Consider the following 16,541-nt stretch of genomic DNA (forward strand, 5'->3'; position numbering starts at 1 on the left):
TTTACAAGTTAGAGATAAAATACTAAACATAATAGGATATAATAGGAAGAATAGAGCTATTATAATAATTCTAAAGGTATAGATTTTACCGTGTTATTTAAAATGGGACGGTCACGCTCAATTAATAAGCTCTCCATCAGAGTAAGTTTAAAATCTTTAGACTCTTCCGCAAGTACTGAGAAGTTGTGAAACCCCATATGGCTGAATTTTTTTGGTATATAAAATATGTTTGCAGATAGCCTTTCTTTAACTGAGGCTAAATGAAATGTTTATAGCTAAAAAACTTATGCCACCATGAACAAATCATCATTTCGCGAATCCATAAATCGAGGCACTTCCATCAGGAATACTTTTGCAATATAAACTTTTTGATTTGCAAGTCTTCAAATGTCTCTCTGGGGCTATCATTCTATATAAATAAAAGTTAACAAAAACATTTTTTAAGCAAAGTTAAACAGAGAGCATATCAAAAAAACTTTTCAAAAGAAATTATAAATGGCAGGTAGGTGTTCCTATAGCAATTGGTAACTAAGCAAAATTTAACTTATGTCCTTCTCCCTGTACAAAGCAAATCAGTCCTCATTCATTATAACCACTTTAGAATGAACATATAAGTAGTTTATATATGATTCTATGGAATGAAAAAACAAATTCTTATAAATTAACTTTCTTTTAAAATGGCGGATCTTCAAACTTTAAGCTTTAAAATACGCAAGAATAAACATTAAATCCATCATCTTAAAAAGTATTCATATATTGCATGCCTTTTGGAATGAAGAACAATTATTCAAATTTATTTTCACTTTGTTATATACACACCATGTCTCATTAACGTAAGTAAAAATAAGAAGGAGGGACATATGTAACAACACACATCTTTTAGATGACATAGACCATGCTGGAAGTGGTGGTATTGTGTTAAGGATTGTGGATGGGAGATTGAAGGTCTGTTTTTGAGCGTTGTTTCTTCTAAATACTTCATATTTATAGAAATTTTTTTTTTCTTGTGTTTTTTTATGTTAGGTCGATTAGATCATCACGGTTTATATTTATGTATAAATCCTAAACAAAACAATTTTAAGATTTTGGCTACAAACGTACATAATAATATCTACTAGCTTTTACCGAACTAGCTAGAGTTTTTGTTTAGTGTGTATACACGCAATTTTCCTATAACCAACTAGATGGTACAAAATTTTCTTGACCACAATTCTTAAAACTTCCCAGGGAGCTTTATTTTGTTAAAAAAAGGTGCTGCAACCATATTTGCCATGTCATGATATTAACAAGTTGTGGCCATTATTTTTTGTAAAATCAAAGTTGTGAAAAATTTAGTCTCTGAAGACATTTGTGTGCATCGATGTAAATGCTCCACCAAATGTTTGCAACATGACTTGCCATACTAAGAACTCACACCTTCGCTATCAATTTTTCTTTGCAAATTAATAAATGCCGAGTGACAGTTTTTGCCACGAGGATGGTGACACAAACAGGTATAAAATTCTCTTCTGGCAAAAAAAGTTTTATAAAACATGTACACATTATTACATAATTACACGTGATTAAATAACAGACTTCTTCTTTCTAATTGTTTCAGTCAGTTTTTTGATAATTTCTTCGGCGAGGTTTAGAAGTTCATCTTCATTTTTCACGTTGATTCTAGTTGACTCAAGATCAATCTTGTCATCTAAATTAAAAATGAAATTTTCATCTCCCTCTTTATTATGCACATCCAAAACAACTGCTATGAAACGTCATATATGTAGATCTAATACATTTAGAGCAATTAAAAACAAAATAGCTATAAAACACAATCATTCACCCTTCTGGATAACTTAAACAATGGTCACATAAACATACTTTTAACTGAGAAGGATATTTTTCTCTGGATCCATTTCATAAGCAATCCAGCGATACTGACTGCAATAGTCAACGCTACCAAAATGATTAACGAGATTGTAAAGCTTTGAGTTGAAGTGAAGAATTCTATTATCTTGTCAGCTGTTTTTAGTTGAACTCCGTGCTATAAATATCATAAAGGAAATTCTCTGGAGAATACTTCAAAAGCAGTAGAACACTTCTAATATCAAAGCAAAACAGACACACAGAAATTCAGCAATACGGAGCTTTACTGCATATGCCTAGTTGAAACGTTGCATTGAAGTAGTTGCAAGCGCTGAAGTCACCGTATACAACATTCTATTGGAAAAACGAAAATCCCTACCCTGTGATCTTTCAGAGCCAATGTTGCCATTCTATCCCTTTGATCATCATTACTTTCAAAGAAAGATGAGAAGAATGGAGACCATGTGCTATTAAGAGTCAACATACCATACGAGCTGCCGTACATATTGCTACGATGATACAATGTTATGTCTGGTACTTGTTTTGTTAAAATATGTTCCATATAAAAGTTGGCGATGTTTTCATCCAACGCAATAGCTAAAACAGAAACAGCTATAGAATTACACTGCCAACCATAATAAACGAACTTAGAAAAGGTTACCACCACAGAAGTCCTCCAACTGCGCATTGATTTTCAAAGAATCAATGTAATGTTGAATCTTTTAATATAGCTAGAGTATTGATTAACGAGTAATTTGAGTCAAAAAATGCCAAACACCTAAATCTATCGATTAATTGATAATTAAGGATTTTGTTAGATGTTTATACCTGTCTACACAACAGACAAACACGCTTGGGAGGTAATGTTAAAGTAAAAAAAAACGAATTACCATCAACTTCACCATTATTTAAAGCTTCCTCTATATGCCAAACAGAGCTGTACTCTAGAAAAATGATTTTAGAGATAAACTATCTTGAATACATTAATTAATCATTTAGGACGTTTATTAAAAAGCTGCATTTTTAGGAGGGAAGGAAAAGGAATACCCTATTACCTTTAAAGTTTGCATTTTCGTTAACCGTTGCTATGATACCAACAGTCGTTGTATTAAGTACAGCTATCTGAAACGCACACAATAAAAATTAGGTATTTATTTTTATAGCATTAAGTATAACAATGGAAAACTTGATTAAGCTAAGTGGTGTACTTTTTTTTTTCTACTTACAGTTTTTTGATATAGTGATATTTGCTGTGAAGATATGATTGCTGATGTTAGGTTCGAAGTGAGGAACGCTGTATACAAGCAAAATATAATGATGCCTGCAGTGATCCAAATGACAGCGAATGCTCGAGCCATTGTTGTTTTTGGAGACTTGTCTCCGTATCTAAAGTTTATAAGAAAGCTTCGTTACACAGACTTTTTTCACATTACAAATGGTGTATTGATTAGATTTTAATTCAGTAAAGGCAATAAAGAACGTGTAATAAAAGTCTTACGCGTTTTTCGAAATAGGTAATAAATTCCTAAATCTCTAGATAGTTTATCTTTCTCTCAAAGTCCAATGTTAAAACATTTCCTTACCCAACAGTAGTCATTGAAATAAAGGCCCACCAAAATCCCTCACATGGACCTCTTGGAAAAGAATCCGGGAATTCTCTTGAATTCGCCCCACCATCCTTCAACATAAAAATAGCCATCAATATCTACTATGCGTAATTGGGTATGTGACAAGCATTATTACTGATTCCTGCGCAAATTAGGTGGATCGATATAAATGAGCTTTTTCAGATATCTGACAAGTTAGATGCATTGTATGCATCTAGCGATGACCCTTGTGAGTAAAATATTAATTTTATTTGAATACTCACCAGTAGCCACATGATAACACCAGCTGTAATAGTCATCATAAGCGCCGTTATAAACAGTGGCCAAGTATTAAAAATGGACTGAAAAATAACCTTTGCTATTTTCTCTGAGCTGTGAATTACAGGAGGACCAAGAAATGCAACAGCCTTGACAGCAACCATATGTACGTAGTTGTGACTGTAGTATTTTTTATTCGCAATCGATATCTGGATTGGTATAACTATGGAAGCATCCTTATAGAATTTTTCCATGTGATTGAATGGACCAATAAAATTAATGCTGTTGCAATCAAAGCAGCAAGATTCAAGTGCATATCTCATCATATCTAGAATAGAGCAGAACTTCTATTACAAATCAATTTGTCATTACCATCAGCATTGTACTACCTATTTTATTGAGGTAGGTGTTCTTCTTTTGAAATGGTAAACAACAGACTGTAGTTACTGTACAGTCTCATTAAAGTTGCAAAAAATTAGATTTTTGTATGGAAATAATAAAAACAGAAAATCCGTCAAGCAAATGATATCCACAAAAAAATAGAAAGGAAAATAAAAGCACTTTTTTATTATTCTTATTTTTAATCATTTTTATGTGTTTTTTATACACTTTATTACCTACTAGTTAAGCTCGTTGTGCTTAAAAATCGACATTTAGAACCTGAAATAATTCTTAAAGTGATTCCACAATCATTGTTGAATATTTTATACGCGAATGATTACACTACGATATTAAAAGAATAGAATGTTCTTCAAGTTTCGAAAATATAGCCTTAAAAAACATAGCCAACTTAACAGATGTGTAGCGCACTAATTTATATCCAGTTACCTGGTAAAATGCCTCTCACTTCTCCATTATGATCATGAAAGACGTAAGGAGGGTGCAAACTGTAAGCAATGGTAAGATTCATCCCACATAACGCATTATAAATTAATGTTTAATGGTATCCTGGCAATTCTTAAATCGTCGCTTGAACAAATGTCGATATTCGAATCGATTGGTACATTCCACATTGTTGTACTCATGGTGGTCAATACCAAAACCAAGAAGAGTACGTAGGTTAAGAGTTAGCAAGAAAACTCGAATTAAGAACTGCATTACTACCTGTAATATTGTACATGTACATCACTTCACTGCAAATTTTTGAACTGATAGGATATCAGTCGAGAAAAACATATATTATTGCATTATTTACTGCATCTCTATGTTTGCCATGAGTCATTCACACGTTTTGATTGGTTTGTTCTCTGATATTCTGTCTAAACATTAAGATTACTTTATTGGTACTGGCAGTCCATTACCCTAAAAATTGCATTAACAATGTTTCAACTCAATCTCCACATGAATAAATAAATCGTTGTTGAATGACTATTATTTCTAAAATGACTAAAAACTTGACAGGAGTTCAAAGGTTAAATGAAGCGATGCGTTTCTTATACAAACTATGATAGCTCAATACAACAAACCCTAAACGCCTTGCAGTCTTTGGAAATGAACAAGGTTAGTCTGGATAAAGCTAAACTACTTCAGTTTTCAACAAATGACAAACTAGGCTTGTCTTACTGCTAATCTTCAATAATAACTTATTTTCATCATATTGATTTAATACGGCGCGAAGATTGCAGGGATAATACAGTAGACATCAATTTTATTACAGCAACAACAATAACAATAAGAACCAGCGAAATAAACAATAACAACAACAACAAAAACAAAAACAAAAACAGCTATCATAAAAACCCAACAACGCAAGCTGCTCCGCGAGACTATAACATCATTATTAGCGTTAGCCTTTAGGGAAAATATTTTGTAACTTAAAGTTTAACTATTATCTTTATTTCATCTGATAAAAACACCTTTCAAAGATAAAATCGATAAAAATGAAAGGCAAACAAAATCATTGAAAAACTCCTTGCGATTTTATTGAATTAAACATTAATACATTTAAAATTTCCGGAAAACCTGTTAAGTTGGTTGTACTAGTTAATCTCTATGTGATTATGTAGTAATTCTTCTTAAATGTCAAAACAGCTTGCTAAACTATTTTATGATATAAAGTTCAATAACTTTATAGAAAAGACATTTTAGGCAACTGAGTGTATATTTTTATAAAAAAATAATGAGATGAACTCTTTTATTACTATTATCATTATCATTATTATTTATTGTAGTTAACCCAAAAAATGTCGTCGAGACATTATTTCTTTACATATTTCTTTCATTATTTATTTTATTTAGTAATATTTATACAAGATGGTATATATTTTGAACAGATGTTGGATGAGGTGGAATCAGATGTCGACAATTATTTATTTGAGCTTATAAGACCTTGATTTATATTTTATTATCCACTTTACGATTGCATAGTTCGACGAATTATGCTTAGAACAAGTTTTATATTAAATTTATAATACAAAACTTTATCAATTTAGCAACCAAAAAATTTTTCCCGCTATTCTCCACCTTTGAGATTATTAAAGTGACTTCCCAAATAAAAAAGCGAGGAGTGTTCAGATTTTTTAATTTATTATTCAACAGAATAATTTGTTTACGGGTGGATGATAATTAATTTTATTGTCACATAACAGTCTTTAACTTCGGGATGTTTTGGATCTCGTTTTCTTGGAGTTTCTTGCCTATGAATCGTTATAACCAGCACCTATAAACCTTCTAGGATTAAAACAATCTCACTTCTATGGCAGGGCCGGATTTAGACTTCGGCCACTTCGGCACTCGCCTAAGGAGAAATTTTGCCAATGAGAAAATCATGTGTATCTAAATGTAGAAAAATTTAAAGCAACGTATAATTTTTATTATAAGCGTTTAATAAGATTCCTTTGCGCCCAGGATCCGAGGTAATATTCTTATCTCCACTCAGGAGTGTTTGCCGAGGCTCGACTCTCCTTCGATGTGCTTTGCCGAAGTACTATGGTTCTTACGGTAGTCGAACTACATTTTGCCACATTTCGCTGAGTTTGTTTCTCTCGATTCCTTTGTTTTCTGCCGTAAAAACAGTCGACTTCGGCGGCCGCCGAGGTGTGGACTTTTGGACTCTCTTAAACAAAAGAAAAACAAAAGAATTATGACGTCGAGAAAAATCTCGCCGAGGTGTGGACTTTTGGACTCTGGTTAAAACAAAAAAAATTTGTGACGTAAAAAGAATCTTGCTGAAGTGTGGACTTTTGGACTCTCTTTAGTCGAAATTTACGGTGAAAGAAAGATTGATATTAGGGGGTGGGTGCGTAGGAATAATTTACTCTTCCTATTGTTATTGCCTTGCGGTAGCCGGTCTGTTTGATGGGTTCCGCCAACTTCGGCCAACTGCAATTCTGAAGTTCTTTCTGATCCAACATGTCTTCTGATGGGAGCTTGCGGGATCGGGTTGTGCTTGCTGTAAAAAGTAATCATATTTGCGAATGTAAAAGTCTTTATAAGATATTGAAAGATAAAATAACAGAGTTTCCTTATTTTTGGAACATTAGATCATTGGAGAAAAATTGAGAAAAAGTTGTTAAGCAGAAATTTCAGTGTTGAACATTTTATTCCTGGGTATGCAAAGAGAAAGCATTCGTCGCTTTGAGGTAACTATCTATTTTTACTTTTGTTGATAATCCCTAAGGAATGTTTAAAAAAAAAATTAATTGTATTATGGTGCCAAAGCGCTATTAGCTTTTAAACAATAAACAAAAGGGGGTTCACTAATAAAAAAAACAAAAAGTTTCTATTTGGGTCATCGAGACTATTTAATGACAATAATTTTTATTTTGGTAGTTAGGTTTGTCTAACACCTATTTAAATGTCGTACTTTTAGTATTTTTTCATTTTTTTCTGTATCTGTCTTGTAATTTTTTCTACATCATTATATAAAAAAAAAAAAAAAAAAAAATGACAATAATAGAGCCAGCTGTTATTCTTGTTGTAAATTTGCAGTAGAGTGAAGTGAACAAATTTTTTGTTCACTTTTGTAGATCTGAAGCTTCTGGAAATTGTTTATACAGTTAAGCATCCTTGTGTTTGGGAAGTAACAATATGTTGGTGGACTTGCTACGACTTCTGGTATCGTTTGAACTTTTTCTCTTCCCAAATTTTTATTCCAATCATCCTTTATTTTCTTCCATCTTTCAAGAGCAGAGAGGTTCTTTCAGTTCTCTGAAAAATATTCTATTTTTCTGTGTTTCCCATTTTGCTTGTGACAGCAATAAAGAGGGGGAAGAGCTTATAAAAGAGGAAGCTGTCTTAAATTAAAATGAAAAAAACTGGTCAAATTTCCTTTGCCTTTAGCTTTGTCCTCAGTTACAGGGAGAATTATATTCTCATATTACCCTGATATTGGAGAGGAAAAGTTTAAGGTTTGTATGATTCAAAAAATAATTCCCCGTAAGCATGTTTCAATGAAGGCTGATCTACATATAATGTTTTGTTATGAAGGCCTTATGTTATCTTCAAAATTTCAGTCCAACCATTTCGTGCCTCTCGTTCATTCTTCTTTAAAACGAAAGACTGATCAATCACGTAAATTATGTTTTTCTAAAAAAAGTATTTACTAACGGTAATAAGTGTGTAGGTGGTAAATTACAGACAAAACTTAATTTCTTAACAAAACCTATAGTTAAAAATATGAATCACCTGCTATAACTTCCAGTAGTAGCACAATTTCCAAAAATTTTTCCACTGTTGATAGCACAGAACCTGAAATGGTTTATGTTTGTGAAAATGATGTTGATGTTGAAAATGATCTTTTCGAAAAAAAGTTGCTAAATTAAAGGAAAGTGATATTCATAAACTTATTACAAATTTATTCATTCCAGATGACACCTACAATTTCCCTGTCAGTAACAGGAAATTTCAGTATAAATGGCTTTCTGATTTTTCATGGCTGGCATATTCGCCTACTATGGATTGGATTTCATTTATCTGGATGTGAAGAAGTTTTGCTGGCTGGCTAATTTTAGCCTTAATTTTTCTGAAAACATTATTTGGCTTTTATTTATGAATTTTATGGTTGTTTTTTTTTCCAATAAGAAATGGACATGTGAAGGTTCTGTCTGCTGCATTTTTGAGTGCTGAAATAGATAAATAAGCTAAAGCTTTTAGGGCTTCGCCCCAGACCCCACTTGGGGGGCTTACAGCGCCCCCCAAGACCCCCAGCTGTTTTATCACTTATCGCTTCGCTTTGCAAATCCACTTAAGTAGAAAAAAATCCTGTATCCGCCCCTGTATGGTGAAAAAGTTTCTAGTTATGCATTCAAACGCTTCATCATAAGCTGCAATTATATTTAGAGTTTAATAAAATTGTTTTGTGCTAGACTTATAAAGTCTGTGCACCAATATTGGAAGTTCCTTAAGTCATAACTGCATCAGGCTTGAATTTAGTTTTGTTCGTACAGCTGTGTGAATTTCTTTTATTTATAGAAGGAAAAGCCGGGTTAGGGTGCTGGCGCCTGTACCCAAATCTTTTTTGAAATTTAAATTTTTAAAATTAAAAATGTAGAAACTGGCGTCAGTAGTTTTGCAAAACAAAGAAGAGATCTAAGAAATACATATAAATACACTGTCACTGATTAAAGAAGATGGCGGCAAAAGGGTCAGTTAAAAAATGTTAGTCATTTCATTATAATACATTTTTAATTACTAGTTTTTGGTAAACTTATCGAAAAAATTTTTTTAACACTAAGCAGATAATGAAAATAAACGAACAGTTTATTTTGATCGCCAAAAAACTCGGTAGAAATGGTTGATCGGTAAAAATAATACTCACAGATCCCAAATTTAGTTACCTTTTTACGGACTTTTTTTTACCTGCGTTGATGATAAATCTCTAAGTGACCTACCCACAATTCCAAAATCGTCATAAACGACCAAGCTATTCGTTTATTTGATAAGTACTTGCCCTTAGCCCGTGGAAAAATCCACGGGTTCGCCCGTCCTTTTTATACCGCATTGCGTGCATCTTGCTACTTGCGCAGCTAAGCTACCATTTTGTGTGACAGACAGACGTATACAGGTATTATAATATAGACTTGTTTACGACCAAATTCACTGATTCCATGTTTTTCCTCGATAAAAAAAATTTAAGAGACTCTCTTTTATTACAGCTTTTTGACATGAAAAAGATTATCAAAACCAAAATTGTTTTGTACAAGCGTATATATATAATGTGCGACCTAATGCGCGATTTTATTGTGTTCTAGTATGTGCGGTGCGATATAAATTCTTAAATAAATCTTACAAAACGGTTATTCTAGGTGAAATAATAAACGATGTGAAAATGTCATTATATACATGTATATCAGATGAGGCGAATACAGTTAGATTTTAACTAGATTTTCTTTGAAGAAAGCCTGTGGACTTCTAGAGGAAGTTATATGCACAATTCTTCATAGTTTTCAGACTCATAGTTTTCAGAAGTTTCTTTTTAATTTACCCGGCTCACGATAGGCAAGGTTTTTTTTAATAATAACTGAATGCGTCCCCATCTTGATATTGAGCCGTTGTTACTGAAGTAAAATTTCCACTAATATTGCCTTTCTAATGTCATCTTGACTTTTGACTTAAAAGGTTTAATAACAAGTATAAAAGCTACTTCACATCGAATCACATGTCATTGATTTCTTATCTACTATAATAATTGTTCATGAGTAATTATTTTAGTGAACCTTGACCACTTTGGCAATGCAGCTCCTCACGATGCAAATTGTTGTGCAGTCAAGTAGCCTTGCTTTATAAAAACTTCTATTCTCCTTTCTTTATTCTTTGCTTTAACTTTTTAAAGATATCGTCAGCTATAAGAAGGAGTTTATCTTCATCTTCCATTACTTGCGTCATAGGAATTTCGTCGTCTCCCTTAGTTGTACCTGTAAGGGAAGAAAAAGTTTCTTGTTTTATCACTTTGTTGTTATATTTTGTTTTACTACTTTTTGTCATCTAAACATAACAAAGCAAAAGAAAGAGGGACCCAATGTTAATGCACATTAGCACTTACAACCATTCATAAAGGAAAAAAAACTCTTCTGCTTGCGCTGCAATTCACAAAACTTTGTATTCTCTGTTTATCAAACATTTTATTTCCGTGACAAAATTTAAAGGCTGTCATTGGTATTTTCTTTCGGGATGTGACAATTGTAAAACAAATTTTTTCCAGGAATTTAGAATGCGCATTTATTTTTCAAATATCTCCACTAATGTGGCAGTGACTTAACTTTGTAATGGCAATATTGGAATTCTTTGCAGCCTTGACTTTCCTGGCACTTCTAACGTCAGAAATATTCAAATCTTCAACTTTGGCAAAAAAACTGTTTCTCACTTTAAAAAAACAACCATAAAATGTGACGTTTATATCCCTAACTGCACAAACTAAAGATCCAGTCGCGTTTTCTTATGACGGAACGGTAAAATAATTGCTAGACCCATAGTCGGGCGTTTTAATTGCACCGGACGGCCAAAATTCAATATCCACAATACTGGTAAACTGTCGTAATTGTCTTACTCAAGTAAACCAATGTACATGTTTTTTATAGTCGTTGTATTCCTCACGAGATGATAAATTGTGAAGGAATAACAGAGAAATTCCGTTCGCAAAAATATTCAGGTTACAAAGTAACTTACGTCGTCTGCATGTATTGGTACGATTGAATTTCATTTTTACGACACCAAGCACGACCAGAATAATGGTGATGATAATCAATGCAACCAAACTTTGAGTAAACATCTTCATTGAGGTGAAAAATTCATTTGCTTCGACTGTGTTGCTTTTAAGTTCTGTAACGTGCTGAAAAAAAAAACAATTTTGGCATATCGAAAATATGGGACTCGGAACCTGAGACCATGGCCGGGACTCTGGACTTTAGACTCGTTATTCCAAAGCCAGGACTCGGGACCCAATATTTGCAAATGTGTAAAAAGTTCTGCAACGTGCTGAAAAAATTGTTTTTATTTTAATAAAATTAGGTGCAGAAATACTGCGTAATCGAAGTTTTCATTTTCACTCGGTCAAAATAACACTACTTCACAGAAGCTGTATGATATATCAGAAGACAGGCTGCTCTGTTAAGAACCTTACCTATGAAGAGTTAATAACATTGGTGCAAAGCCTAACGAAAGAGTAAGATATATAATTCAGATGATAAAAAGTATTCTACTTACGTTGTGATCTTTCATTGCTGTATTCAACATTATGTCCCGCTGATCATCGTTACTTTCGAAGAAAGTTTTAAATAACTGAGTGAAATTGTTGTTGAAACTGAGCATACCGTATGACGAACCAGTCATCGTTACACGATTGTATAAGGACAAATCATGCAGTCCATCTGATATAAGATCATCCACGAAAAAGTTTGCTATAATCTCGTCCAATGCCACGACTAAAGATGACACACAAAAGTTGCAATTTTCCTTTATAACATCATACTATTTAATCTTCATGTACTTTTAAAGGATTCTTCACCGATATTGTGTTCAAACAAATACACGGACAATGAGAATGTTCCATATCAATATTTAACATAGCTCAAGTGTGTTAGAATCATAATACCATAATTTTTAACCATAACTTTTTGTTCATTAATGCTCTAGGATATATTTTCTTCTAGTCTCAAATTCTCATTTACTTCAAAAATGAAATCCTGTGTGGGTTTGACTGACAAAAGGAAATTAGCCCTTACAATAAAAACTTACTGTCAACTGCATTTTTATAAATTGCTTCCCCAATCTCTGTTAGTGTACCATAGGCTAGTAAATGAAAAGATTATGTTAATTATGTAATTATACAGGACAATCTCAACCAGTAATTTTATAAAACCCTTATTTGACGAATCCGAATACTAAACAACAATCAAGAAGGCAGACTGTAACATAAAACTGGAGAGTACTTTCTGCAATGAAAGAATACTGGTTGTAGCATAATTGTAATCGTTTGCTTTAATGATTAAAAAAGAATTCTATGCAATTATAAATCTTGGACGTGCTTAAAATTTGTAAAAGTTACTAAGATTCGTGTGATGGTTCAAAGCAATTTGATGTTGGGAGGCTTTATTTTACAACGTAAGATTTCGTAGTGATTTAGAAAATGTTTGTAAAGAAAGCGAACATGTAAAGCGTTTTAAGAATTTTAATATGTACGTGAATAAGATTCCAAAGGAGCCTACCCTTGTTTTCCCTTAAAACCATTTTTTTTATCGCAAACATGCCTCCGCAGAAAAGCATATCAAGAAATTGAAAACAAATCATACCTTTGTAGTTTCCATTGACACCTACAACCGCTTTTACGCCGACTGTACTCGTGTTTAACACAGCAATCTATAACAATTGCCAGTTTACTAAAGATGACATTGGACAAGATGTAAAAAGCTTCTGATCCAAACAAGGGTATAGCAGCGACTTGTGCCATATATTAATTTGTAACTTACATTCTTTTGATACAAGGAAAAATCATGCGAAGCAATGACTGCAGATGTGAGCGATGATGTTAATGATGCTGAATACATTGAGAACAAAGTAATTCCTGTCACTATCCAAAGAACAGCAAAAATACGCGCCAGGGTACTTTTTGGTGCTCTATCTCCATAGCTTAATAAAAACAAAATGGTTTCAAAACAAGTGTACAAAAATATTAAGAAATTTCTTTCACAGAATTGAGCAACCTACCCGACGGTTGTCATAGAAACTATTGCCCACCAGAATCCTTCAAATGGTCCTTTAGGAAATGAGTTTGGAAATTCGTCACGATTTGAATCAGAATCCTAATGTTAAAAATAATATATATGAAAAGCGGACCCGGACCGAATAGGATTAAAGGGTACATTCTAGCGTGGATCAATTTTTGGCAGTTTCATCTTTCGTGAGTCGTGGCGTCTTTTAACTTCATAAAGAGCAGAAGAACCAGCAACAAAAATCTCAGGGTAGTTTATAATTAAAAAATGAAAAATAAAAAATTCAATTGGGTTCTGCAGGTTATCAAAAACACGTGAACTAGAATTTGCAGAAACATCTGAAAGTTCGCAAAATTAATCCACGCGAAAACATGTCCCATTAGGGTACGTATCTAGGCATAAAAGAGCGACTTACCAATAACCAGATTATTACACCAGAACAAATGGCCATTGCAAATGCGATGACAAACAAAGGCCAGGTGTTCAATACAGCGGAGAAGATTGTCATCACCATTTTATTTGGATCATGTTTCATTGCAGGTCCAAGAAAACTGACTGCTCTAACTTCAATCATATGGATAAAGCTGTGACCAAAATATAACTTATTTTTTGTTGACGTTTGAATTGGAATAGTAAGCGTTGCGTTTTGTTCTAATTTTTCCAATGAGCCATACGGACCAATGAATTTCACACTGTTACAGCCGTAGCAGCAAGATTCCAAAGCATACCGAATAAAATCTGTCAAGATAACATAAAATTTATCTGAATGATTGTCAATACACCTAGACACTGAAATGACTGGGTAGCTAATTACCTGGAAGGATTCCAATGACGCTTCCGTTTTTGTCATGAAAAACATACGGCGGATGTAAGCTGTACGCTACTGTAATCTCTTCCGCGCAGAGTTTATTATGTTTTATAACATCCTCACAACCTGTAAAGTACTTCAGCATTTCCTTTCGATACTCGAATCGACTGCTGCAAGCTATGGTTCCATCCTCATGGTGCACAATCCCAGAACCACCCACAAGAGGAAACAATATACATAGAAACAACGTTGTAATCATCTTTGCTTACAGTTGATGTGCTGCAATAAAAACACTTATATAAATTCAATTACAGCACCAGTTTGGCAAATCTAATTTCCTGTTTAAGCTTTCGATAAATATAACACGTGGATGTTTATTAGCTACCATTCGCATTTATTGTGGTTAACAATTTGATGTTCTTAGAGTGTTGGTATTTACATTTCATATATTTATTTGTTTTTTCTTGTAGATGTTGTACCTTGTATCCATAGTGTTAAGGTACACACAGCTCCACCCAAACACAAATATTTTCATTACGTTTTAAAATTAATACACTGATTATTTTCACAGTGTAAATGTAATAAGCAGGGATGGATTCGCCGCATTAAAGCTAGTGGTATCTTTTCCTGCTTTTTCATGTTTGTAATCATGTCATACACTTTTTATAAGAACATGGAAATCTGACTTCAACCTAAAGTGTTTTTTTTACATGTGCAGCCTGAAATTGTTTTTAACGTTTACCTTGTCCTTATATGTTAAACTTTTTCATTTCGAAATAAAATGTATACATAAATTTCTTTCTTGAAAGATATATTTCCCCGTTTTTTGTGTTGTTTTTTTCGTCCCATTTCCCTGCAGAATGTTTCTTATGATATATTATCGACAAAGGAAAAGTGATATTTTGGGTTAAATGGCTCTAACCCAAAATGTGTTACAGATACGTCACCCCAATGTGGGTAAAAATCTGAAAAAAGTTGGTAGATGACTTACAACGTAGACGCAACATCGATAAAACGTTGCGCTCTGACGTTGCAAAGACTTCGACGTCTGGCGTCTACACTAATTTCTTTTCTGACGTTTAGTGGACGTTGCGCCGATGTTAACCTGATGTCGCTACGACGTCTCTACGATGTTGATGTGTGTCGGCTGATTTGACACTCCACGAATGTAATATGAAATATGCATATCCTTCTTAACTTCTCATGACCAACCTGTTGTCTTCTGAAATTTGTTTTGAACCGTAGGCTTTGTTTAATGTTTTTATTTTAACTGTTATTATTCTTTTCATCAAGCTGCATTTTTTAATTAACAAAAAAAACAAGTTTTCGCACGCTTAAGTTTTTTTTAACTTTTGACAGAACGCAATACGATTGTGGTTGTTGGATTGAGAGTTGAAGAGATCTTTTTTTTGTTTTTTTACATGTTAAATTAATATTATATTACGTATTTTGGTTATGCATAAATGTGAAACAAGAAGCCGATGCGGTTTAAAAAATCACGCTTTTTGTTACAACTCTTATAAAAGTGAAATTGTGAGTGAAATTAATGCTGTATTTCTGGCCCTGTTTTGGAAAAAATATAAAATTCTTACCGATGTTACCAAAAAACGGTATTTTATGTGATGTGGTTTTGCTAATGTCGTTCTCTGTGCTAAGTTTTGTGGAAAACAAAGTAGTTTTAATTCTCGGATGACTTTTCGCGTAAAGCAATATCACGGTGACAACAAATTAAAATTCTAACGTTACCGTCAATTTCAGTTTTTCCTTTACTATGCCAATTTTTTATCCGAAACAAGGTATTTTGATATTTACATAAATTTTAAAACAGTATCGTTAAATTTTCTTTTTAGCAAAACTGTCCTCTTGAAGTTGATATTTAAGTTGATATTTAACACACTTTAGGCTGTGTACACAAAGAAATGGCTCTATTAGTCTGCATCATCAATGTTTTAGCTATCTAGCTGTGTAGTTGTCTAGCTATCTAGCCATAAACTTAACAGGGTTATAAATTCAAAAATTTTAATGATCCTTTTGGTAATGATTCTTTGTTATGTGTTTTTTGTTCCTGTATCTTATTCTTTCTCCGCGTGTACATAATTTTGCGAATTTGTCTAAAATCTATAAAAACTTCGGAGATTAAAAATATTAAAGGAAGTGAGGGGAATATAAGTTTTAAATTGAATTTTACTCACCAACTTCATTGGTTGCATGAGCTATAGTATGTTCATTTTTTATCTCTTAATTTAAAAGTTAAAATTCATAATTTGCGATCAATTTTTGCCAGAGCAGCGCATTATTCTATTTTTTTTACCAATTGCATGTATTCAAAGACTTGATATTCCTTTTCTATATTTTTCGGTATTTAAAAAAAAATTA

General features: G+C 32.9%; 2 protein-coding genes across 2 annotated transcripts; both read right to left on the reverse strand.

Moving 5' to 3' along the window:
- Nucleotides 1-1,237: 1,237 nt before the first annotated feature.
- Nucleotides 1,238-5,575, reverse strand: LOC130621598 (uncharacterized). Its single transcript, XM_057436908.1, has 9 exons — nucleotides 4,539-5,575; nucleotides 3,716-4,038; nucleotides 3,429-3,523; nucleotides 3,072-3,231; nucleotides 2,901-2,967; nucleotides 2,736-2,789; nucleotides 2,225-2,442; nucleotides 1,861-2,023; nucleotides 1,238-1,687 (listed from the first exon to the last, which is right to left on the reverse strand). The coding sequence occupies exons 1-9, from the start codon at nucleotides 4,618-4,620 to the stop codon at nucleotides 1,563-1,565; spliced, it is 1,287 nt and encodes a 428-aa protein (XP_057292891.1). The 5' UTR covers nucleotides 4,621-5,575; the 3' UTR covers nucleotides 1,238-1,562.
- Nucleotides 5,576-10,144: 4,569 nt separating this feature from the next.
- LOC130621403 (uncharacterized) lies at nucleotides 10,145-14,424 on the reverse strand. Its single transcript, XM_057436687.1, has 9 exons — nucleotides 14,172-14,424; nucleotides 13,773-14,095; nucleotides 13,353-13,447; nucleotides 13,115-13,274; nucleotides 12,938-13,004; nucleotides 12,384-12,437; nucleotides 11,853-12,070; nucleotides 11,316-11,478; nucleotides 10,145-10,564 (listed from the first exon to the last, which is right to left on the reverse strand). Exons 1-9 carry the CDS (start codon nucleotides 14,422-14,424, stop codon nucleotides 10,443-10,445), a joined length of 1,455 nt encoding a protein of 484 aa, XP_057292670.1. The 3' UTR covers nucleotides 10,145-10,442.
- Between the last annotated feature and the right edge of the window lie 2,117 nt (nucleotides 14,425-16,541).

This window comes from Hydractinia symbiolongicarpus, chromosome 12 (genome assembly GCF_029227915.1).
Source record: "Hydractinia symbiolongicarpus strain clone_291-10 chromosome 12, HSymV2.1, whole genome shotgun sequence".
In the NCBI taxonomy this organism is placed as follows: domain Eukaryota; kingdom Metazoa; phylum Cnidaria; class Hydrozoa; order Anthoathecata; family Hydractiniidae; genus Hydractinia; species Hydractinia symbiolongicarpus.

Bases quoted from the DNA above. Each gene is read 5' to 3' on its own strand.
- LOC130621598 (XM_057436908.1), bottom strand. From the start codon at position 4,620: ATGAATCTTACCATTGCTTACAGTTTGCACCCTCCTTACGTCTTTCAT. The intron at 4,039-4,538 runs GTAACTGGATAT...GCTCTATTCTAG, and splicing joins AGTGAGAGGCATTTTACCAG to ATATGATGAGATATGCACTT. The intron at 2,790-2,900 runs GTAATAGGGTAT...TCATTTTTCTAG, and splicing joins CGAAAATGCAAACTTTAAAG to AGTACAGCTCTGTTTGGCAT.
- LOC130621403 (XM_057436687.1), bottom strand. From the start codon at position 14,424: ATGATTACAACGTTGTTTCTATGTATATTGTTTCCTCTTGTGGGTGGT. The intron at 13,448-13,772 runs GTAAGTCGCTCT...TTTTAACATTAG, and splicing joins GTGTAATAATCTGGTTATTG to GATTCTGATTCAAATCGTGA. The intron at 12,438-12,937 runs GTATGATTTGTT...TTCATTTACTAG, and splicing joins TGTCAATGGAAACTACAAAG to CCTATGGTACACTAACAGAG.